Source organism: Podarcis raffonei, chromosome 5, assembly GCF_027172205.1.
Source record: "Podarcis raffonei isolate rPodRaf1 chromosome 5, rPodRaf1.pri, whole genome shotgun sequence".
In the NCBI taxonomy this organism is placed as follows: Eukaryota; Metazoa; Chordata; class Lepidosauria; order Squamata; family Lacertidae; genus Podarcis; species Podarcis raffonei.
In genome coordinates, this window is record NC_070606.1 from 38,753,619 (window position 1) to 38,778,745 (window position 25,127).

At 41.8% G+C, this 25,127-nt stretch overlaps 2 protein-coding genes across 6 annotated transcripts in view; one reads left to right on the forward strand and one right to left on the reverse strand.

Annotated features, from left to right (window-relative positions):
- Positions 1-369: 369 nt before the first annotated feature.
- On the reverse strand, positions 370-14,745 carry CEP55 (centrosomal protein 55). 4 transcript variants are annotated; one of them, XM_053388726.1, is made up of 10 exons: positions 14,530-14,745; positions 11,888-12,079; positions 11,286-11,570; positions 8,219-8,278; positions 4,740-4,881; positions 3,268-3,572; positions 2,467-2,538; positions 1,479-1,604; positions 1,122-1,351; positions 370-726 (listed from the first exon to the last, which is right to left on the reverse strand). In XM_053388726.1, the coding sequence occupies exons 2-9, from the start codon at positions 12,044-12,046 to the stop codon at positions 1,142-1,144; spliced, it is 1,359 nt and encodes a 452-aa protein (XP_053244701.1). In that variant the 5' UTR covers positions 12,047-12,079; positions 14,530-14,745; the 3' UTR covers positions 370-726; positions 1,122-1,141. The 4 variants fall into 4 exon arrangements, with proteins under 4 accessions (XP_053244701.1, XP_053244702.1, XP_053244704.1 ...); XM_053388727.1 differs by having other exon boundaries at positions 370-1,351; positions 3,268-3,569; XM_053388729.1 differs by having other exon boundaries at positions 370-1,348.
- Positions 14,746-18,851: 4,106 nt separating this feature from the next.
- The window catches only part of MYOF (myoferlin), a 76,731-nt gene continuing 70,455 nt past the window's right edge, over positions 18,852-25,127 (forward strand). For both annotated transcript variants that reach the window (XM_053388730.1, XM_053388731.1), the window contains exon 1: positions 18,852-19,036. In XM_053388730.1, coding sequence (XP_053244705.1) covers positions 18,949-19,036 — 88 coding nt within the window. In that variant the 5' untranslated portion in view covers positions 18,852-18,948. The remainder of the gene's footprint in view (positions 19,037-25,127) is intronic.

Genomic DNA, 25,127 nt, shown 5'->3' on the forward strand with positions numbered 1-25,127 from the left:
TGCAAGGTGGTTTGTTGCAAACAGTTTGCATGCCAAATTGGGTAGCGATTTTACAAACACAAGGCACAGGAATTTCCAAAATATAAGGCATTACACCCCAATGGGATTTCTGAGAACGATCAGTGACTGTTTACAGTCAAGTTCACTTAGGCTGGGGAGGTGGCATAATGAGAAGAGTTAAGGAAGTGGCAAAACAGGGATGAGGAACTGAAGGCAAATGAAGGTGATCTCATGTATTTTAAGGGTTAGGAGAGGATGATTTCATGAACTTTGAAAAACACACCACTGCATACATAGATACAATTTGCCTAGCTGTTTGATTTGCCTTAACATTCACCAGCTATTAAAAAAAGACACAGAGAGCGTTGGTGGCATAGCCAATTCTGTTTTATTCATTTAAAAACCATTTCCTCATACAGGTTCCCTGATAAATTATATCCCCAGCTTTTAGCTGTGGGATAGCAGAGTGCAAACAGGAGTGTATTTCAAGCAAACAAAATGGCTGCAACAGTCTTAAGAGGCACCCTGATGCTCTGAATTTTGGGTTCACTCTTTTCTTTCTGCACACACACACAAAATGTTTGATGGAAGGTAGAAGAGGTACTATATAAATTTTCTGCTACACGCAATTGTTGCCACACATTCCCTCAGGTGGGCTACATCCTCCCAGAGACTCATATATTAGAAACATTTTCCTTTCTGCCCCAAGATTCTGAAAATGCATTTCTGGAAACAGACAGTATATAAAGCAGAAAATATTAATCCAGTAAAACAAACTACATATATCTTTAAGATCGAAACAGGAGTGTTTGGCAGTAATTTTGTTGACTATTTGCATGGGGGTATTTGGTCATGGAAAATAAAATCAAACCATTTCTACTGGCTCCGGCTGTGCAAATACGGCACAATCAGTAGTTTAGAATTTACATTACCACTCTAAAACAAAACTGTTTCCTGTTTTCGTAGATACTGTTAAGGACTAACCCTTTGTAAAACAATAATAATGAGAATAGAAGTGCCTATCATGGGAATAGGAACTGTGGTCCTTTAGAATCTTGCTGCTTTTTTTTTAAACAAGCCATTATTTTCTGTCAAAAATACATGGGAGCGACAGGACATACCTACAAGTTTGTCCTTGTATTTAATCTGCACAGAAGTCAATATGGGCTAACAGCTCCCTATGCTGGCTTGTAGGATATTGTGCTTTGCATTTGGGACACTCCAGGAAACTTTCATCAAGAAGATTTGAACGTTTGGGTGAAGGACATTTGTTCTGTATCGTCAGCTTGTCTTCAAAGGCAGCCTGGAAGTTGTGCAAGACTTCTGTACATCCTCCACACTCTGGAAGCTTCTGGAAAAAAAATATGAATTGGTGCATTTCCCATTACAAATTAGTAATATTCCTTTATAGGTCCAGCCAATCCTCTTAGCACCACACTGATTCCACCCAATGACTCTAGAAACACAGTCCTACTCACTGAGGGCTCAAGGCGAGTTATTTGGTCCCTTGCCTTGCGCAGCTCCTTAAGGACTTTGCTCAACTGATGCTGCAAGTTCTGACGGTCGAGCTTCTCATTCTCAAAATCGGATGTGCATGCCTGGATCTGGCAAGAAACATTGGGAGAAAAACCAGAGAGTCTATTACACATGCCGGATTTCATGCTATAATTACATGAGCTCCTTAGGAAAACCAAAGGTTGGATCTAAAGCAAATAAATAAAGCCTATTTTGAAAGGTTTGTGCAATGTATTTTTAATGTTCTGCTACTGCATGTACAGGGACATGGGTGGCACTGTGGGTTAAACCACAGAGCCTAGGACTTGCTAATCAGAAGGTCGGCGGTTCGAATCCCCGTGACGGGGTGAGCTCCCATTGCTCGGTCCCAGCTCTTGCCAACCTAGCAGTTCAAAAGCACGTCAAAGTGCAAGTAGATAAATAGGTACTTGCTCCGGCGGGAAGGTAAATGGCATTTCCGTGCGCTGCTCTGGTTCGCCAGAAGCGGCTTAGTCATGCTGGCCACATGACCTGGAAGCTGTACGCCGGCTCCCTCGGCCAATAAAGCAAGATGAGCGCCACAATCCCAGAGTTGGTCACGACTGGACCTAATGGTCAGGAGTCCCCTTTACCTTACTGCATGTACACACACAGTTGTTAAGTCCTTTAATATTTCAAAAAACCTCACTACCATAACCATAGAATTAAAAGAGTAGAGATTCTACAGAGGGATGTCAATTAAATGATGAATGGATTTTAAATTCTCACTTAGTTCAAAACTTTCCTATCAGCAGTAAGTACCAAGACAAATCACTATCATGAAAAATGCACAATATATCTCAATATTAGGAAGAACAGCTTACTTGCTTGTATTGTAATAAAACTGCCTAAAATATTAACATGAATATTTTGCCTATGGGTTTTAGTTCTGACTGAAAAGTGTCATTAAAATAATAGTGTGTAACCTGGTACCTGCTGTTCCAAAGCTGTTATCCTTGTGTGTTCTTCTTGCTGTTTTAGCAAAGATCTCTGAAGCATCTCAACCTATATCATGTGTAAAAGACTATATTAACAAGACAATTCTATAAGGTGGTTTCAAATAATCAACCTATGTCAATCTATGGGTTTATTGGTTTTATGCATCCTTACTGGTAAGATGGTAGAGCGGCTGCTCCAGGTTCCTTGCTTTTTAAAGTTTTCAAGCATGCTGAACAAGTATTTTTAGGAACAAACCTATTATTGGAATTGTGTTATATATTGCTTTTATTGTTGCACTTTAAAGTGTTGTAACCCATCCTTGGACTTCAGAGTGAAGGGCGGGTAATAAATTAAATTAACAATATTTTGCTTCTACTTGGTTATGCATCTCACCTAAGAAAAAGGGACAGGGTATAGAACAGTGATTTCCTCCTTTTCCTGCTGCCTCCTCTCCCCCATGCTTCTTTGCTCAACTCACACCCAAGGAGACCCATGCATGGAAGCACGTATTGCTTGCCAATATAGGACAGGTATCTAAGCAAAGATGCTGCCTGTCCACACTTGGTTGATTTCAGTGGTAAGGGCCCTTGAAATGCACATCCCTTTGAAAGCAATGCAGTGTGGCTAATCAGCATTGGCACTTACCACATTTATATGTGCATCTGATATAATTCACATCCCCTTGAATTATGGAGGGGGAAAGGGGTAGGGATCATGTTGGAGGTCATCTTCCACCCCAACTCCATAGATGTGTACATTGTGAAAGTGAAGTCAGCAAATCCCCTATATACCAACCTGAGATGAGAGTGCTTGCGTTCGTTTCCTTTCTTCCTCAAGCTGGTCTCTGGTCACTTCATTTTCTTGAGTAAGCCTCTGCAGCATCTGCCCTTTGAGGTTGTTTTCGTCCTGAAGAGTCTGAATGTCAGCCTGCTTGTGCGACTTTAGTAGACTATTTAAATTCATCACCTCCTGCTTGGCTTCGTCATACTTCCTTTTGAATTCAATGAGGTCAGAATGCAGCTGGGCTACGGAACGCCTTTCTGTCTCTAGATCATTTCTGGCGGCTAGCAACAACTGCTCGTAATATCGTTGCTTATCTTCTGGCAGGAACCCACAACAGAACATGGAAGAGAAGGGGGGGGGGGATGCTTCAACGAAGATCCTTAGCAAACTCACACCCGCAGAATGTATTTGTAAACAAAACTGAACAGCCTTATTCTAGACTCTGCCTTGCCCCTCGCAGTAAGCTGTATTTCCTTATTCAAACTTACTCAGAAGGAAATTTAAGACACTAATACGTTGTTAAAGAAGAACATATTCTACACCAGGATAGGGGGCAGATCCAATCCACGCCACTATGTGGCAATCTTGCAATTCCTGGAGAGGGGAAAGAAGGGCTCCTTCTACGTTCAGCAGACTCTACACAGCCAAGCTGCCGGGGCTAGGCAGCAATGGCACCATGAAGGGCCCCCAACTTTAGTCCTCAAGCAACTTGGCAAAAGTTTTGAATAGGACCAAGGCACACGCCTTTTATCAGAGGACAAGGTTAGCCCCATCACTTCCTGATGATTCCATGAAGTCCATCCCTTTGATGACTGAGGACTCACAGAACCACCACAGAGCTAATCATGGGACAGACTTCCTCACAGCGCTACAGCCAGGTTATAGATCATCAACAGCTAAATCGGCTAAAAACCACCAGATGCTTAATGAGCGTGTTTTATAGTAACAAGAGAAAACCGATTGGTTTCCAGGAAGAAACCAGACACTATGTATTTGATGGATATGAAATCAGCACAGGCAAGCAAACTGTAAGGCAACAATGATCTGTTATCAAGAAGTTTCTCCACAAGTTTTCTGCTCTACGGAGGTAGCTAGTTCTTAAGAGATGCACACACTCCATAAGAGTCGTAATTTTTTCTAATGATCCATGCTTAAAAATCCACACCTACAAAACAACTTCATATGTCTGCTACAAAAACGAATGTCACATGCTGGTGACTTGAGCAATGCCAAGACAACTCAATATTTATTTATCCCAACACCCATGATTCGCAGCTAAGCAACGATCAGTATATATTTGTACACCATTTTTTATTTTATTTTTACAGCACGTGTATAAGTATCCAAAAAGAGTGATAATTTAATTTAGTTTTATGCTTGTAAGTGTTCATAGCTAAAACCAGAAAACTGATCTGGGATATCTTTCTCCACATAAACTAATTTGTCGTGCAATCTGTTGAGCCTGAAGAAAATCCAGCTAATACCTTCTGCCCTGGTTTCATTTGGTTGGTGCTGGTTAACAGTTTCCAGCTGCTGTTCCAGTTCAAAGAGTCTTGCCACAAGGCTCTGAACATAGGCCTCTCGCTGTTGGTCATATATTAGCCACTGCTGGTTTTTCTCCAAAGCCTTGAGAGGGAAGATAAAAAGTAAGTTGGTTAAGAGTTGCTTCAAGGAAAGTATTGATAACTTACCTTTCTCTAAGTCATATGTATTATCAGTACACGAAAAGCATCCTACTTGGCACAGGAGCCTCAGCCTAAAGAAGACTGTGTTTTTCAACTTTATGCTTTCTACCAGTTTTGAAATATTTAACTGTTAAAGATCATGTGAACACAAGTTTTAATAAATAAAATTCAACTTTACTTTGACTGCAAAGTGTAACTTGGAATTTCTGTCAATCACTCAAACATGCCTGTTTTTGCTGTTATTTATGCAAGAGGTGTTTAGCTGTTTTATCAACCTGATAAAACATGCCTAGTACCACCTGAGACATGCCTGAGAAACACCCTTTGGGTATTAAGAGGTGCTGCCATCACATGTTTTCCTTAAAGTGATTCGCAATGTCAGAAACTAAATACACATAAATGAACTTACTTTTTAATCAAACAACCAGATCAGCTTTTATTTAAGATCAGGAAAACCTTGTAAAGATAGGGCGAGTATAGGCATACCATCTGCTGATGTCATTGGTTATCTCTTGCAAACAATACAGATTGTGAAACACTCCGGGAAACAGAAGCTACCTGAGAGATTTTCCAAAGCACTTTTAAGCAAGTATTATTCTTAAGATTCACTTCTAACGATGACAATGCTACTGAAACCACACTTATTCATATTATGAAGCCTCAAGATATTTGCTTCAACATACGATTCCAAGAGTTAATTATACTGTTTTAATAAGATCAGCAAATTATTATTTTATAATATAATTGCATATTTTGAATGTTAAAGAAAAATAGGCACCCCAAACAAGCTGTGAAGTTGGCTATGTATAGGCAAAGCAGTTACAAAAGCGTGGTAGGAGGTTGCGTTTCCTATTCCAAGACCTATAAAAATTTATGGCTCCGTGCAGCCCAAACAGTCTGTACCTGTGCTACCTGGTAAATCTCCTTTCTACGTTAACTTTGGCCAGGATCCAAAGAACTACTTGGGCCCGCAAAACAGGCTTGTGCTAGCGCAGTGAAATTTGACTTTTTCTTGAACCACCACCTCCCAAGTCATACTGAACAGTCTTCAAAATGGTTTTTAATTTCTGGAGTAGTTTGTATGCATCCCAGTGGCTGCAGTTAGGGGGCATTATATACTTTCTTCCAAGGCTCACAGTACTATTTTCGTGTGTGTGTGTGTGTGTGTGTGTGTGCGTGCGTGTGCATTTGACATATGGAAAAGTTAGCTACACCAACATAAAGGGCAGCATCCAACAAAGTAGTCTGTTAGCACAAGGACTTCCACCTAAACAATGTGACTTTCCCTACCTCTCTTCTGCGCACTTCCTAGACTGCTCTGGGTGTTCCCCCAATCCTCCAGAGCAAATTTAGTTAGGGTGTGTAGGGAGGGAAAGTTCTGTTGTGCAGCCATAAATCCTTGTGATAACAGAACTACTTCATTGGACACTGCCCAAAATCATAGGCATTCAGTCCTGAGGCTCGCCTACAACTCTATAGAACAGTTCAAGCTTTGAGATATGCATTTCTATACAATTAACCTCTCTAATTGCTAGTTTACTGAGAGTGTAGTAGCAGAGGCTTATACACAGTCAAAAGGTAAATGTCAGTCTTGAAACATTATTTTGTGTTATTTCACACCCATGGAGGTTAATGCAAAGCTTGTTCGCCTGTCACTGTCCCTTTTGCTTTAAAAAATAATAATTCTAAAAGATGCACAGTATTAATCATACTTAGATGCAGGTGTGTAGCAAGGAATGAAGCCCTGACACAGGTAGGGCAGTAGCTCCATCTGAGCAAGTGAACAATGGCAGATGCCAAAGAGACCAGAAAATTTGGTCTGCATGTAAACACCCTGGTGACTAAATTCAAGGATTCATCTGTAGATCTCAGGGAAGTTACAATATTAAAAACTCAAAATGCATAGTAAGAACAAAAATAAACCAACAATTCTCCTTTCCACAGCACATTCATCACGTAAAGCTTGATCGGGGAAACTTGCCCTTATTTGAAGGAATCTTAAAACACCTGAACATAAACCTGGATTCAGAAGCACAGCCTATCGATAGGGCGTCATCTGTGGTGCAGTGCCGAGACAATCCCACAAGCCAGTCAGTTACTAGTTTGTGCAACATTTTTTGAAGAAATGCTGGGCTGTATAATTCTCATTTATGGTCAAGTAAAGGAGACTCATGGAAGCAGGTATAGCTCACTGAATCCTGCCCCCACCCCAAGTGAGGAGACCGAGTAGAGATCTGAACATGGCCCAAACACAGCACTCTAAACATTGCCAATTCACATTTCTGCGGCACAAGTATAATTAGAAGTGTCACTTACAATGCCAGCTAGAACACTGCTAACGTCTTAAAGGTTACTTGCCTTTTAATGCAAAGCAGCCCGTAAAGTACCATTTCATATCTGCTTGCTTCACCTGCCTGGGAATTCTTACGTGAAGTTGCGGGTGAATAATGGGCTGGAGCTGTTGCCTTCAAGTTCTGAGTAGTCTCCCAAACATAGCCAGATGCTTGTGAATGTAAATCTGGACTAGACAATAGACCTTGGTCTAATCTAGCATGGTGGTTCCACTTCTTGCACTCTTAAATTTACATAGGAAGCTGCCTTATTCACATGGATAACATGGGTCCATCTAGCTCATTATTGTCTACAATGACTAGCAGAGCTTCAAACGTGGGTATTTCCCAGCCCCACCTGGAGATGCCAGGGATTGAATTTGCAACATTCTGCCTGCAAAGCAGATGTTCTGCCACTGAGCTCTACCATACACATCTATTTGGGAGCAAGCCCCGTTTCGAGGCCCTGGAACTTGCTTCCAAGTAAACATGCAAGGGATTGGCCTGAACTATTAGGTATTTCTCTTTAGTAGTATATGTCGGGATCTCCGTTCGGCCAAGCTGATAAAGCTCATTTTCCTCCAGAATCGCCTCCAACGATAATTAACGACCTGAGCCTTTGATGAGGCCTCAGGCACATTCCCGTTTCAGCAGAGAATCAAAGCAGCAGAAGTGATGAGATTTACGGCTACATCGTTATGCTTTATTTCTTACTACGCAGGCAGAAAAATACATCCTCTCCCTGTGAGAGCAGAGAGCAACTGAACAGGAAACAGGAAACCAGTAATGTCACATCTGTCTCCTGTCTCCCGTGAGACTTCCAACAGCCTGGAAGGTCTTTGGAATGTAAACAGAGTCCTGTGACTCCAAGCAGCTGCACAGTGGCAAAACAGAAACTAACAGTATACACACACACACACACACACACAGTTTTTAAAAGAATCTTACATCTTTCAGTTGGATTTCAACTTCATTTGTTGGTGTTCCAGTGCAGTTTATAGCAGTTTCCTGCAAAACACAAACCAGTTCAACAGTTTGATTTTGCTAAGCTGGGTGTACATGTCTCTTATTTTTAGACAGGAATATATACAACCACATCACGGCATGCATTTTTCTAAGACCAACTTGTTCTATGTAATAGGAAAAGCATCATTTTAAAAAGCCAATTGACTTCTTATGTGCACTACATCAAATATTTTCTGAAGAATTATTTTCTGCTGTATTGTGGGTTGAAAAGGAACTACCTGCAATAGAAAAACTTCATTAAATTCACTATGGGATATGCCCCCAAACTCCCAGATTCCTTTGATTAAGCTCCAATGATATTGCTTTGATTGCTCTGACCAACTACATCCCCAAAGAATATAAAGTATTACACATCAACATTACATGAAAACCAATTAAAATGCAACATGATTCAGCAAATACACTTGAAGCAAGCACCATGGCAGCAATACAGGCTAGGTTAATATATTCTTCATAGAAAACTAGTTCTACAAATGCTTTTGCAGCATGGGGCACCTTCAGCAACTAGAACAAGGGTATAAATGCAGTGCTAGATGCACCTCTGGGATAGATTGTTCCAGAGGTGGGGGAAGATGACGACATAAAAACCCCTACACCCATCCCTCTACTTCACCTGGGATGGGACAACCATGAGGGAAGAGGCATTCTGTCGTATATTTAAGCGCCAAACAGTTTAGGAATGTATGTTGGACTCAGAAGCATACCAACAAGTGCAACTCCTTCAAAGTTGGTGTGGCAGGCCACACCAACATACTGGGGTGCATTTTGCACTAGTTGCGACTTTTACGTAACAGGGGCTCCTGCTAAAATGGATTTCAAAAGATTTCATATTTTAGGTATTGGGAACTATTTTCAGCAGACACTATTAAGTTACACACCGAGTTATTTGCCAATCTGCGCTTTCCAAACCCAAATGGGGATTCAGAGGGCTTTTGCAAAACTAGGGGAATATATATATATATATATATAGATAGATAGATAGATATACACACACACACCCTTTGGAAGCCTTTTCGGTTTATTAAACTCAGTCCTACAGGAGTAAGTATATTGCCCATTACCAGAAATTAATTCCCTTCTAGCACAAGGCTAATCTGACTTGAACGTAACCTGCGTTCAAGATACATTTTCAACAGTTGCACATCCTAGCCACAATCCCATATAATCATAAGTATGCTTAAGCTATTGAAATCAATGGGCTTAAGTGCATTCAATTCTGTACTGGACTGCGGCCAAGGTGTTTTAAATACTAGGATTCCCAAATGGCACACTAAAAATTATACAAGGCGCTAACTTGTCGCTGGCCCTAAAATATCAGGACTAACTTATTTTCCTGTAAATGTTTGATCACCAGTTGAGAACACACACAGCCAGCCTGTAACTTATACAGTGGTACCTCGGTTTACGAACAGTCCTGTTTACGAACTATTCGGTTTACGAACTCCGCAAAACCGGAAGTAGTGTTGCAGTTTGTGATCTTTACCTCAGTCTACGAATGGAATCTGAACAGTGGAAGGACACCGGTGGTGGGAGGCCTCATTAGGGAAAGTGTGGTTTAAGAACGGACTTCAGGAACAGATTAAGTTCGTAAATCGAGGTACCACTGTATATGCTGTTTCACACAATGTAGCTGATGTTCTATTGCCACCTACCTTCTCTCCATGGTATTGCCATAATTGCTTTCCACAGTATTCTACCTCGAATCAAAAGCCTTTTGCAAGGAATCAGACTCACCAACATTCCATTTACCAAGCTGGAGATTACTAAGGTTATCTGCTGATGTTAGCAATGCTAAAAATCTGTCGGTGTTAGCAATGGGATAATTAACGGGCTAGCAAAGCTGTTAAATTGTGGAACTTGCTCCAGCAGGAGACAGCAATGGCTTTACAAGGAGATTGGACAATTTGGTGGAGGATGAGCCTATCAAAGGCCGTTTGCCACAATGGCTGTGTTCTACTTTCACTGTCGGAGGCAGTATGTCTCCGAATGCCAGTTGCTGGGAATAGTAGGTAGGCAGAGTGCTTGTGTGTTTCCCACAGGCCACTGTGAGAACAGGATGCAGGACTAGATGGGCCATTGGCCCGATCCAGCAGGCTCTTTTTACGCTTCTTATGTTAAAAGAATTTGATCTAAGCTGATGCTATGCATCAATTAGAATAGGGATGTCCATACGGTCAAGAGTGACTATGGCCCCGTAAGCCACCTAACCCAACCCCCAGCTCAGTGCAGGAATTCCAGAGTTAGAGCATCCCTAATAGATAGCTGCCCAGCCTCTATTTGAAGGCCTGATGCAACAACAACAACAACAACAACAACAACAACAACAACAACTCACCACCACTGTAGGCAGTTGGTTCCATTGTCAAACTGCCCTTACCATCAAGAACATTAAGCTAATGCTGTTTTAATTGTAAATGGTATGGCTTTCAGTAGTGATGTATGGAAGTGAGAGCTGGACCATAAAAAAGGCTGATCGCCGAAGAATTGATGCTTTTGAATTATGGAGGAGACTCTTGAGAGTCCCATGGACTGCAAGAAGATCAAACCGATCCATTCTGAAGGAGCCCCGAGTGCTCACTGGAAGGACAGATCGTGAAGCTGAGGCTCCAATACTTTGGCCACCTCATGAGAAGAGAAGACTCCCTGGAAAAGACCCTGATGTTGGGAAAGATGGAGGGCACAAGGAGAAGGGGACGACAGAGGACGAGATGGTTGGATGGTGTTCTCGAAGCTACAAACATGAGTCTGACCAAACTGCGGGAGGCAGTGGAAGACAGGAGTGCCTGGCATGCTCTGGTCCATGGGGTCACGAAGAGTTGGACACGACTAAACAACAACAACATATAGCTTTAATTCTATCAATGTTTAATTATTTTAAAATTGTTTTCTATGCTTTAAGCACTTCTCATTTTTATCTGTAAGCTGTCATTTGTCCTGTCATGGAAAATGGTGGGGTAATAAATATATAGCAACAGCCAAAATAACTTACCTGGGAAATCTGCACATTATTGGCTCTATTTTCAAGGTCTGAACAATCTGTAGTAACTGCAGATAACTGGTTTTTCAACCGATCCACCTCTTCTGAGAGGGAATGAAGTAGCTGTTCTCTCTTTGCCACTTCCTGTGTTTTCTCTTCTAGTTGACTAAGCAGAGAAGTAACATCACCATTTTTACTTTTGATCTTCAGCTTGTCTTTCAGGAGCTGAATTTCTTGATTTTTTTCTCCAAGGATATTATTACATTTTGCATTTTCTGTTTCAAGGGCAAGTATTCTCTACATGAAATGTAAGCAAGCATATTATCACAGTTAACAAGCCAATTTTGAAATTAAATATTCTTAATTGTACAGGGCAAGCAATCATACCGATACTGTTAGCAACTATGATGGTAAAATTGGTGTTTTGTGGCAAAGTAACTATTATCTCCCAAGTTCTGACTTTGAGAGCGAAGACACTTTAAATGTTCAAAATTAACATTCAGATTTTAAGTAATATGCAATACAAAATCACTTCATTTGTTAAATCTTCAGTGATTCCTTTACAGTTAACAGCACAAGACAGGACGTTTTGCATGCAGAAATGTTTATATCACCTCCAGGAATCTGTTCTTTTCTTCTGGTGTCATTTTTCTTTTGCCCTTAGTGAGGTCTTCCAAAGATTTTTTAAGGGCTGCATTCTCCTTCTTATATACCTGCAACTCAGATTCAGATTTGGAATCACCAGACTTCAATCCCCACTTGCCGATATTCATCTCTTTGATGTCCTTTGATGTCCTTCAGATTTTCTAAAAATAAATAACCAGGTACCATTGAAGAAACAGCCTCTTCTGTCCTTTCATTATGTATGTTTCCTTGCAGTGTCCCAAGTGGCTTGTAATAAAGCCTCAATTCAAGTCTCATTAAATAAGCTGAATAACTCGTCTTTCAGCCTGATCTTAAGCAAGCTTACTCAGAAGTCTAACCAAATTCACTGGGACTTCCTCTATAGAAATTATTTTAAAAATTTGGAGCCATAGAGCTGTAGTCAGTGTAGCACTATGGAGAACTTTCCTTCAATGCTAGATTTCGCACTGGGCAAAGGAACATTCTCTCCTTCTCCCCTCCCTAAATCTGTTCTGGAGTTCCCCTAATCCTCTAAAGCAGATTTGGAGGCAATGAAGGGTGCACAAGGGAGGAAAGGTTGGGGGGGGGGGAGGAAGTACCACTGTGTGACAACTAATCCTTTTGCACAAATGTTTAATTGAATACCACACTTGGTCCCAAACATGCATAAAACAGGATTATAGTAGTAAGTTTGACTCACAAACATTTTGAATAGAACAAAAATCCCCATTCAAAGAACATAATATTTCCACTGAAATAGGCAGTGCTCCTTCCAAAGTTAAGAGCAGCAAAATTAAAAATGCGTAGAATTTGTGGGCTGATAGTTAGAATCAACAACATAACTGCAAAAAAAAATAATTCTGAAATATTTGTGATCCCTGTTACAATTATAATACTTAGCTAGTCTGCAACAAAACATCACAACGGAATATATTAAAAATGCAGCTGTGTCTGCCACATCATGTGATGCTTGGAAAATGTGGCCCAAAGGAAACAGGAAGTACTGAAAGGTCATAGGGACTAATACATTTTATTATATACTGTAAAATTATTATTATATGAAACTACTTGTAGACTTCTGAGAGAATGGCTGACACAATACATTTTGCCACCAGCAAAATCCCCCTATCAAGCTGTATAGTATGCAAGCTGTATAGTATTTTGATACCTGGGGCACAAAATCCCACAAGTACTTCCCCTTCATCCCTGCCAATAACAACACAGTAGTAATTCAATTAAATAACAATTTGCTGCCTTCTGTAACACCTCAAAGCATTTGCCTTATTATTATGATTTATTATCATTAGAATGTCTTACCTACCAGAAGCTCCAGGGTGCGTTACGTTACAAAGTACAATAGGTACTAAAATCAGGCATCAGATATTTTATGCAGCTTGCTACTCCCAGCATCAGATCCCTCTCCCATCTGAAGCTCAAGCACAATATAGTCTATTTCCACCTTCCCCCCTCCCTTCACTACTTGCAGGCATATTTTCTTAACGCTTCGCTTTGTTATTTTTTTAAAAAAACAACAACCGGAAATGTGGTGCAGGTGCAAGAGGCTGCAAATTTCTTCAGAGCCATCATGTTAAACCCCTACGGTGTTGCCACTTCTCCAATGAAAACTGGTCCCTGACTATTGTTTGTCCCATAGAGGAAAGATTACAGTCATTTCATCTCCAGGAGAGAAATCACACCCACCCCCCCCGGATTTAGCAGATCTCCCACGCAGCACAGTATTGCATTTGGTAGGAAACTTGAGGTGGCTAGAAAACGCCTAGCGGACAAGTCAAAAAAGAGGTGGATAGGGAGGAGGTTTCGCTATGTAGGCAGGCAAAAGCTGGACAAGGCGGATCGCACACCTCCTAGACCATCACTGAGAATATCAGTGCTGAGGAGGCCTTTTGTCCGTGGGTGTATACAGAGCTGGATTTAGGTTTGATGAGGCCTTAAGCTCCTGAAGGTAATGGGGCCCTTTATATGTCCAGCTGTCCTTTGTCAACAACAAATTGTTACTGTTTTTTGGGTTGAATATATGCTACATGGTAATTTATGGACCTAATAGGTATCTAAGCCACCTGCACATAACAAAATAGAGTATGTATTTTAACAAAGTAATTATTGAACTGAAATATAAGTATATTAATAGTATATTAATAGAAGTATATTAATAGTATATTAATAGTGAAATACAACTGAGAATAAGTATATTAATAGTGACATAATGATTAATCTCTAACTTAAAATGATTTTTTATTCATAACAAAACTTGATAATGCAAACACATTGGCATTTAGCAATAACAGAAGTTTCTTTTAGTAACACATATGTTTTTCCTTTTAAAAATTTTGGGGCCAAGGGAGCGGACCCTAAGCTATAGCTTGTTTAGTTTATACGTAAATCCGGCACTGCATGCATGCATGCATGTGCAGTATTTCTGTTTTGTCCCTGCTGCAATAACAAAAGCATAACGCCCTCTCCCCTGGAGCGCCTTATGGAAAAGCAGAGCAGGTGCAAGACAGCTAAGCCAACCCAATATTCTGGGGACCCGCGTTTCTCTCCCTGACCTAACCCACCCCTTCCTTCGCCCATTCCGAGCCGAGCTCTCTTTCCCCCACTCCGCCCCGTTTACCCGCTTTCTTTCAGCCTCGGGTGGTCGCGAAACTGTGGAGACACCCGGCGAGCGAGTGACGGGCGGACAGGGCAGCGTCAAGGCTGCTGCTGCAACAACGGCGCCGCCGCCCCTCCCTTCCTTCCACCTCTCCGGGAGGGACGCGGAGGGGAGCCGCTTTACCGCTCCTCTTCGAACCCGGCCCCGCCCGAGCGCTTGTTTCCGGGAGTTTGAATGCCGCGGCTCCGCTCGACGCCATTTCCGTTTCAGTTGGAAAGCGACGGGGCGCGGGAAGGGTCAAAACTAGACGAAACGCCGGCGGAGCTGCAGCTTGCGCGGAGAAGGCGGCGCGAATGGCGGTGATTCCGAGAGGGGCGGGGTTGAAGGAAGTAGGCGGAGAAAGAGGAGTGGGGAGGAGGACGTTGGAAGCTTGCGATTTATTTTGCGCGCCCGCCTCCTTTTTTGGTGTATTTTAATGGAATGCGTTGCCCTGCTGTGAATTTTGCAGTTTCAGCATCCTTTGCCGCTGCAGAAGCGTTTTTAAAATTTCCATCAGCAATTCTGGTATGGGTGGTTTTCAATGTAGGAAAGTCTGAGCGGATCGACGCTGATTAGCTCGTGTGTAACCTCGTGAGAAAGAACACAGCAAAGCAAATAATAATAATAATCGCTGCTTTTTTCTAAAACAAACAAAAACAATGTTTAGAGGTGCTTTCATTCTGACTCAAGAAAATCACCATTTTGTAGTTCAAGTTGGGGAAATAAATACAGTAAATGGATAAAACTACAAAGATTCACAAAAAGTTTAGGGGTATGCGTCCCCCCAGAAAAAAGCACTGATTAATAATAATAATAGACGGAGCTTCTCTCGAGCAATCTTGAGCAGAGACCAGGTTTGCCACATGGTGCAGATTTTGCTCACTTGGTTACACCGGCGTGCGCGAGAGTAAGGGCTGCACGACGTGTGGGAAGGGCTGTGGATCAATGGCAGAGCCTCCGTTTGACATGGAGATGATTCTGACCCCGGGCATCTCCACTTAGAGCTGGTGGAGAGCCCTGTGTGAAATCCCAGACAGCTGCTGCCGGCCTGTGTAGACATTACTGATATGACTAGATATGCTTCCTTTGTGTTTTGGTACCTGAGATTGGAAAATACGAATAAGCACCACAAGGAACTAACAAGGTGACACACGTCTCCTCCCAAGGAAGTAACATGGAGTCCAGACTTTTTATGATGGTACAGGATTATAGCCTAAATCCTGTACCGTCATAAAAAGTCTGGACTCCATGTTATTTCCTTGGGAGGATCTTGTGACTCCTGATAGATCCTGTCAGCGTGTAACTCTAATCTGCTGAGAACTGCATGGGCGAAAGCTTTCCCCAAGTACCCAGCAGGGGTATTCCACAGTTGTTACAATCATGGTGGTCACCTTTGTTCTTATAGGGTCACAATGATGGGGTTGCACATGTCTTGTGGCGCAGATCCTTTCCCCCGACACTGCAAGAGAAGGCTGTAGAGGTGCATCATGAGGGAGGACTTAAGGCTTTCAGCACTTCTGTTGGGATTCCATCCTGCCCTGGTCTTTACCACATGCCTGAGAGTTGATGACAAGCTTCAGCTTGTCAAGGGAGGGAGGGAAATCCAGCTCTTCCAAGACAGGCAGAATCCGGATGCTATCAGTTGCTGTGTTGGGACTCAGATAGATTGGTAAAGAAAAGGTGTTTTATATGCACTGTATATGAATAACACGGTGACACCAGATGGTGCTGTGGAGTCCCATCTTTCTCTATATGTATAAGGTTAGGTAAAGGTGAAGGACCCCTGACAGTTAAGTCCAGTCGTGAATGACTTTGGGGTTGCGGCGCTCATCTCGCTTTACAGGCCGAGGGAGCCGGCATTTGTCCGCTCCGCAGACAGTCAGGTGGCCAGCATGACTAAGCCGCTTCTGGAGAACCAGAGCAGCACACGGAAACGCCGTTTACCTTCCCGCCGGAGCGGTACCTATTTACTTGCACTGGCATGCTTTCGAACTGCTAGGCTGCAGGAGCTGGGACCGAGCAACGGGAACTCACCCCGTCACGGGATTCAAACCGTCGACCTCCTGATCAGTAAGCCCAAGAGGCTCAGTGGTTTAGACCACAGTGCCACCCGCGTCCCCATGTGTATAAGTTTACAATGCGTTTAACTGAATCGCTTCTTTGACGTGTCTAGATCCAGCCTTGGAGACCATTTTTTCCAACGAGTACAGTTCTTGATAGTGCTCTGTCCATCTATTAACAGTAGAATCATAGAATTGTAGAGCTGGAAGGTCATCTGGTCTAACCCCTTGGGATGCAGGAATCTCAGTTAAATCCAACCTCTGCTTTAAAACCTCCAAAGAAAGAGTTCACCACCTTCCGAGGGAGTCCATTTCACTGTCAAACAGCTTTTACTGTCAGAAAGTTTTTCTTGATGTTTAGTCAGAATCTCCTTTCTTATAACTTGGATGCATTGGTTCTAGCCTTTGGAGCAGGAGAAAACAAACTCGCTGTGTTTTCTATGTATCAGCATCAAAAAAGGCTATTTGTTGCCTTGCAAAAAACCCCCCAAAAACCGTCATTGGGGATTACACAGACATCCTGTCACTGGTAAGTTAAGTAAGACCCATAAGAAAAGCCTTTATCCTGATTATTATTATATCACTATAATTTAATCTCTCTCTCTATTGTTAGTGTGCGTGGAATTCTGACATCATGGCATGCAAGAACATGGAGGGATAAATTGGCTGTACTTACCTTGCACAGGTCAATGGACTTTAAAATGCCATTTATTCCAGTGGCCTGGCCTGCTCCTTTGATTCTCAAGTGATGACTAATTAAAGATGACTAATTAAAGAGAGAGACCTGCTAGATTGTATTGTTAAAGTGATGTCTAGAATGTGTAAGATGTTACTGGAATGGGAGACAAAAGATGAACAAGTGAAATCTTCAATGATACATTGGGCAATAGATATGGGTCATAACAAAGAAATGCAGGCATGGGAACAATTATGGAAAATGGATATAAACGTTACAGCATGTTATGGTTTAAGAAAAAAATATATGAACATGTTATATAGATGGTACTTAACACCTAGTAGACTGGCAAAAATGTCTTGTATTAAGGTTAAAGCTTACTAGGAAATGATTTATAATGAATTGAAAAAGATGTTTAAGATAACATTTGTTTAAAAAATCAGAAGCTTTTTTCTTAGGGATTTTGAGATCAGAATTACCTAAACAATAAAGAAATTTATTTATGTATACAACTACCACTGCAAGAATGATATTTGCCCAAAAATGAAGGAGTAAGAAGTCCTAACGAGAGAAGAATGGCTACAGGAACTAATGGAATATGCAGAAATGGCGAAACTTACCAGAAGAATAAGAAATCAAGATAACAAACTTTGAATAAGGAATGGAAATCGTTTGTTGAATTACAAATTGCAAACAAATTAAGACATTAGCAAGATTATTGTAAAAACTTGCAGTTTCTAAAACATATAGGAAATGGATGAGAAAAGGAATAAATGGAGATAATTTGGATATGCAGGAAAAAAGAAAGAGAACACATTTATAGAACCACAGAAAGAGGGGGGTGGAAGTTGAAGATTTATATATAAGAATTGTTTCCTTTTTTGCTGAAATGTTTATTTGTTATAAATAAAAATCAGATTTATTTTTTAAAAAAGAATGTTGTTGTTTTTTTGCTTTCTTTCCTAATATACTGATTGGTGAAAATACATGTACTGTACATAACCATCTTACAAATTTATTTCCCAGGTTATTTTTGATCCCTCCAGAAGGGGGCAATCTAAGGCTATTTTGATTGATTGATTGAAGTCCTGAATGAAAAAGAAACAAAAAATTGACAGGAGTCTACCGGCTGATGGCATGTGGAAAGAAGTTCGTTTCAAAAGGGAGAATATTGCTATGTTTTATTGCAAAAGTTATATTAACTTCTTTTCACATCAATAGCAAAATGAGGGGGGGTGTAGTTCTGTGCGTTACATTCATATTTCTTTCCCGACTATAATTCATATGCAAAAAGATTCCCATCTCTTTATCAACCACCATACTTAGCTAATTCCTTACTTTGCACTGCCAGAATTCACAAGTTGGTACCAGTTTTTTCTAATACCACAGGAATGGTGGGTGTCAGCTTACACAAACCCTCCCCCTACTTAGCCTTTAGTAACTAACTCTCTCTAATACCACAGGGAGTCAGTTTACACAAATCTCTCCCCCCCCCCCGCCAGCCTTTAGTAACTAAACTCGTCATAGATCCACCCATCAGCTGCACTTTACTGTAACAGAGCCATTTCCAGCCTCCTCCTGCTGGCACTTCAGACTGGAGGCTGCAGAGAGTCTGAAGTACACATTTCTTTGAAAACTGCTGCGGTTTAAAAAACACTGAAAACCATGCTTCGGGTAATTGTGGAATCTGCTTCCAATATCCCTAGACATACATTCGGAAAACCAGATCCTATCGTGTCCGTTATTTTTAAAGGTAAGGAAAGCTAACTTGTGAAAGATTATTTTAAGCAAGGATGTTTTTCAATGTGCCAAGATGCCATGATAAAAAGTGTAACAGTTCTGGTAATTTGCAAATGACATACTTCTGAGGAAAGTAGTAACTTTTGTACAACACAGGTTTTTTTTAAGAAGTAGGGTGGCATTTTGTGGAGCGGCTCTTTCTAAACTTCTGTATAGGCTTGTTGCATCTACGCCCGCACATAGATAGAGCCCCTTTTTAGTTTGGATTAATGTGTAAGTGAATTTCACCTTAAGAAATTTCTTTTTTGCAACAGCAAATAGTGATTTTGAGTGTTTAGTTCACTTTTTTTAAAAAAATGGAAACACAGATTTCTTTTCCTGTTTGCCTTAAAATAGTTTTAAAAACATTTAGAACATTAATCATCTATGTTGTTAGACTCCTTCCCCCTCCTTGGGGGCTTTTTGCTTTTCAGACTTTGTGCTTAGCAAAGTAATAAAAGATGAGGGAGAGAAAAAAGGAAGCTCATTTGCATTTGTCCGTAAGTGTGAAACTGACAGATTTATTCCTTTGGTGTAAACTTTGTGACGAATTTCAGTTTGTGCTACTTCCTATCCTCATAAGTAGATGGTTGTAATACTGTTATGTTAAGGTCCATATAGAGTAGTTTGCCTTATAGCTCATCACATACATTAAACTAGGGTTGCCATGTTTCAAAAAGTAAAAACCAGGACACCCTGAAAGAAGTTGTTGAGCTTTTTTCGATTGACTTGCCTAAGATCCAGGACAAAGCACCGCCTTTCGGAAATTCCTCTTGATGTCTGCCTTTGGAATCCCGGTAATGTCCGGGAAACTCCGGACGTATGGCTGCCCTAATTGAACAGACAGTGGCCTGAAGTTTAGATATATTATTCTTGGATGCCTGTGCTGAACTGAAAAATAGGTTTTTGATAACTGCAGGATACTGAGTTTACAATAGGCTGAGATTATTTAAATAAGGAAATACAGTGCAATAAGGAAGTTGGTTTGTACCGTAATACTTGAAAACCTTATTACTGGAATATTTGAATGGCATTGTGGAAAGGTGTGAACCATAGTTTCCTCTACTCCTAGTTGGGTTGGTTGTTGGTTTTTTAAAAAAAGGTTTCTGTCCACTTCAGGCTTCCTCAAACTCGGCCCTCCAGCTGTTTTTGGCCTACAACTCCAATGATCCCTAGCTAGCAGGACCAGTGGTCAGGGATGATGGGAATTGTAGTCTCAAAACATCTGGAGGGCCGAGATTGAGGAAGCCTGGTCTACTTGCCATATTTTAGGATATTCAGCACAGTCCTTCTGTTCTGCCTTTGCATAAAATTCAAATGGTGGCTTGTGAAACAGGAATTTATGGGTGAATAAATGCAGTAGTTACAAACCGACAGAGCAAGCCTTCTATTCACATTACCATGGGACTTAAGATATACTACTGCTGTTCAGTTATTTCTAAAAGCTCTTTGAAAGCAATGGAAGGGAACTTATTGGTGTTAGGCCTGGGGCTAGTGCAAAGTTGCGCCATCTATGCGGGTGTGGCTATGGACTGATGTAGTATAGGATGTGGAATGTGCTCCTCCCCTGTTCTTCCCACATCTCTCCCCCCCCCCCGGCTATTCCACCAGCATATCAAGGGTGTTCCGCCAGTGTGTCTGTCCTGGTGCATTGCATTTGGTATTCCCCTGGATGATCAAGGCTTCCGCTGAACCCCACAAGTTCTCAACCAGTAGATCTGCAGCATAGGATTACACCCCTAAACTACATTTTTGCAGACCTTTCTTGGTTTTTCTGAGACATCGCTTTGTGAAAAAGCCAAAGGCTGATGTATGATATTCATGATTTTTTTTGTGATTCATTCATGGTTTACACAGTCCATATTTGAGCTTGCTCAAGGTGTATTTACCTTTAAAAAAAAAAAACTTAGCTAGCTGGATTTTTGCACGAGGCAGTGTATGGGTAGCTTAATCGTAGGATAGGGGGTCAAATGATATATTGCACGTTATCTGTATTTACTATTTTCCCCTCAGCAGTACAAAAAGCAGCTTACCTTGGTGCCCGGGCTGGGAGGGGTGTAGGGTGTGTTAGGTGATAAAAACCACATGGCGTAAGGATTAAAGACACCCTCTCTCTCCCAATCTAATTCTCTCTTCTGTCTGCCTGTTGGCCTGCCTAAAAACAGGTGAGAATAAATTCACAGGAACATAAAGAGCTACCCCATACTGAGTCAGACCATTGGTCTATCTGGATTAGTAATGGATGCAGGTGGCACTGTGGTCTAAAGCACTGAGCCTCTTGGGCTTGTTGATCAGAAGGTTGGTGGTTCAAATCCCTGTGATGGAGTGAGCTCCCATTCTCTGTCTCAGCTCCTGCCAACCTAGCAGTTCGAAAGCATACCAGTGCAAGTAGATAAATAGGTACAGCTGCAGCGGGAAGGTAAACGGCATTTCCGTGAGCTCTGGTTTCTGTCACGGTGTTCCGTTGCACCAGAAGTGGTTTAGCCATGCTGGCCACATGACCCAGAAAGCTGTCTGTGGACAAACGCAGCCTCCCTTGGCCTGAAAGCAGAGATAAGCACCACAACCCCATAGTCGTCTTTGACTGGACATAACCGTCCAGGGGTCCTTTAGATTTTTTCACCTTTACCTAGTAATGACCACACTGACTGGTGTCAGCTCTCCAGGGTTTCAGGTGTGGGACCTTCCCAGCCCTACCTGCAGATGCCTGAGATTGATCCTTAGACCTTCTACATACAATGCAAATGTCCTATAGCTGAATCTGCAGCAAAAGATAGGATTTGACCTTTAAAAGGGCCCCTGTCCAGTACGTAATATAGGTTTCATTTTTAAATTACCTTCCTAGCAGTAGTGTAGCAGAGCCTCCACTTCTTCCATCAAGGTCATCTCTTGAGGCGCCATGTGCAAATCCTCTGCCTGCCAAATAAGTTTTTTCTCTCGCATACAAATCTACCAAACAAACTAAGTAGGGAAAGACGTACGTTATATTATCGTGCATGGCTAAGGGTTAAGCTGCCACCTTTTGGTTTATTTTAAAATAAAAAATCCCTTAATTACAGCCAGCCAAAAGGTTACAAAATAGCGAGCAAGCGTTGGAGCCCACCAGAACTCCTCATAAGGCTGAATGTTGAAGTTGGTGTGTGAGTGAGTAAGAGAGATATGGCAGCTTGATATTGAATTGTCTGTATTAGTCACAACTTCATTTTTGCTCTTTAAACTTAGAAAGAATGTAGCTGTGGGGGGCACAGCTATGAGGACTGGTTCCTACGACCCCTGGGGTTCTTTGGAAGATTCACAGAAGTTCCACAATGCAAAACTCAATAATTGCTGACACCCTTCTTTGAGAGACCACTTGTTCCTCAGTTTTACTAATGCGTAGCCCCGGGGAATGGTCTGTGGAGAGTGATGGTAGGACCACAGCCCAGCCAACTTCCTGTGTCAAATGAACATGCCACAGAATGCCCCGATTTCCTCAGTAGATAAATAAATGTAGGAAGGCCTGATTTCCTGAGGGCAGGATTTTTTTTTAAAAAAAGTTCATTTTAAAGCCCTTGAATCACGTCTTCCTCTCTTCTACTTGAACTCTCCCTTGCATGCTCTAATATAGTTTATATAAAAAACATTTTGAGGCAGTGAATCAGTTGTTATGTTTAATTGTGTCTTTTTCACCCTGGTTGAATGCAATGAAAGATAGATGTGCAGGTTTCATATTATTTGTCTTCCTCTACAATTCTGTAGCTGAAGTTAGGATACTTAAAATACAGTCACCAAAAATGTGTTGGCATGTTTATGGGTTTTTCAGCGTTCTTCAAGCCCACAGCCTTAATGAAGTTGAACCATATGCATAAAGTCACAGATTGAGAGACTTTAAGGCCTTCTGAGCTCATGGTGGACCAGGCAGATTACTGACTTTCCACATGCAAATTTGAATCAGATTGTTGGAGAAGAAGTTTGGATAAAAGGGCAAAGGTGTATCCTTATGGTTCTTCACCAAATGTCGTTTTCTTCTTGAAAATGTTAAGTGAATAGCTTCAATAGAGAGGGAAAGCAGCAAAGTAGTCCAAAGATGCAGTAATTCTAGAGCCTCTAAGGGCCTGGGATGTGGGTGGTATTTACAGGATCAGAGCCAAACGTAAGTGTGAGTAGAAGCAAGTCAAGAACAAGCAAAGGAGAGAGATTTGGGAACCAGGAGAATATCCTACCAGCAGCAAGCACAGGGATAGGTTGATCAGCAGAATATTTAGAAACAGTATCATCACAATTCCATCTATTTCTGTTTTTTCTATGTCTTTAGAAATTCTTGTTTTTATCTGTAAGCTGCCTTGAATCCCATCAGGGAAGAAGGTGGGGTATAAATAAATATGTAATAATAATTCTGATATTAAGGCATGAGTGTTGGTGCAGCACAAGACGGGCATTTCATCTGGGCAGTGGTGTAGCGTGGGTTGTCAGCACCCGGGGCAAGGCAACTAATTTGCGCCCCCTAACCCGTGGATTTGCGCCCCCTAACCCGTGGATTTGCCCTAACCCCCAGATGTTGCGCCCGGTGCGGCCGGCCCCCCCTGCACCCCCCATGCTACGCCACTGCATCTGGGTAGGGGAAGGTTGAGTCTCCAAAACTGCCCAATAACCACTGAGCAATAGCCTTGGAATGCTGACTGACAGGGGCAAAACCAGAAAAACTGGTAGGGGGAATGGACTAGAGAATCCTGAAGGGGGTCATGATGGACTGAGTGCAATACTGAAAAGACACACTTCACATTGGTTAAGGTTCTGTTGAAGGTCCTGCTTGTCCTTCTGACTGCCAGTTGATAATGGCAAAAAGGAATATAGGAAGCATATAGGAACATATACTGAGTTAGACCAAATACGTTTATGCAGGTGCAGGTCAATTCTGTGTCCAGGGCAGCTGTCTACCAGCTCCATCTGGTACGCAGGCTAAGACCTTACCTGCCTGCAGACTGTCTTACCATAGTGGTTATCTCCCACTTGGACTACTGCAATGCACTCTACGTGGGGCTACCTTTGAAGGTGACTCGGAAACTACAACTAATCCAGAATGTGGCAGCTAGACTGTTAACTGGGAGTGGCCACCAAGACCTAATGGATCTTCACTGGCTTCCAGTATGTTTCCGAGCACAATTCAAAGTGTTGTGCTGACCTTTAAAGCCCTAAACGGCCTCGGCCCAGTATACCTGAAGGAGTGTCTCCACCCCTATTGTTCAGCCTGGACATTGAGGTCCTCCTCTGAGGGTCTTCTGCTGGTTCCCTCACTGCGAGAAGTGAAGTTACAGGAAACCAGGCAGAGGGCCTTCTTGGTAGTGGCACCTTCCCTGTGGAACACCCTCCCCTCAGATGTCAAGGAAATAAAGAATTATACAACTTTTAGAAGACATCTAAAGGCAGCCTTGAATTGGGAGGTTTTTTAATGTTTGATGCTTTTATTATGTTTTTAGATATGCTGTAAGTCACCCAGAGTGGCTGGGGAAACCCAGACGGATGTGCGGGGTATTAATAATAATAATAATAATAATAATAATAATAATCCCTATTCAAAGCCACATGCCCCATTTTTCTTCTGCCAGCAAAGTGTTGTAGCTCCCCCCCCCCGCCCCACAAGTGTTTTTAAAGCAATGGCCATTTATCATGCTGGCTGAGGCTGACCAGAGCTGGAATCTACCAATATATGGAGGGCCACAGCACCCCCAACCCTGAATTAGAAAGACGATAACAAAGAATTCTGTATCACCGTGTCACTTAGCTGCCCTACATAATAAGCCCCTGTCCTTGCCAAAGGAAAATTGCATCCTTGGCTACTGCCGCTTTTTCCATTCATTTCTTCTACATGAAACAATTAGTTTGGACCAATGCCTGATATTACTAAATATATGTTAAAGCACAATGAGCCACAATATAATTCAGTTTAGACTTATAGCATTGTGGTAGATATTTTCCTGTACGAGTTGCAAATTTACAGTTTTTGTGGTCTGGTCTGAGTCATTGTCCTGCATAGTCTTTCTAAAATGATTCCTGTTACTGGAATGTGAGTCAGTTCCTCACTCCCT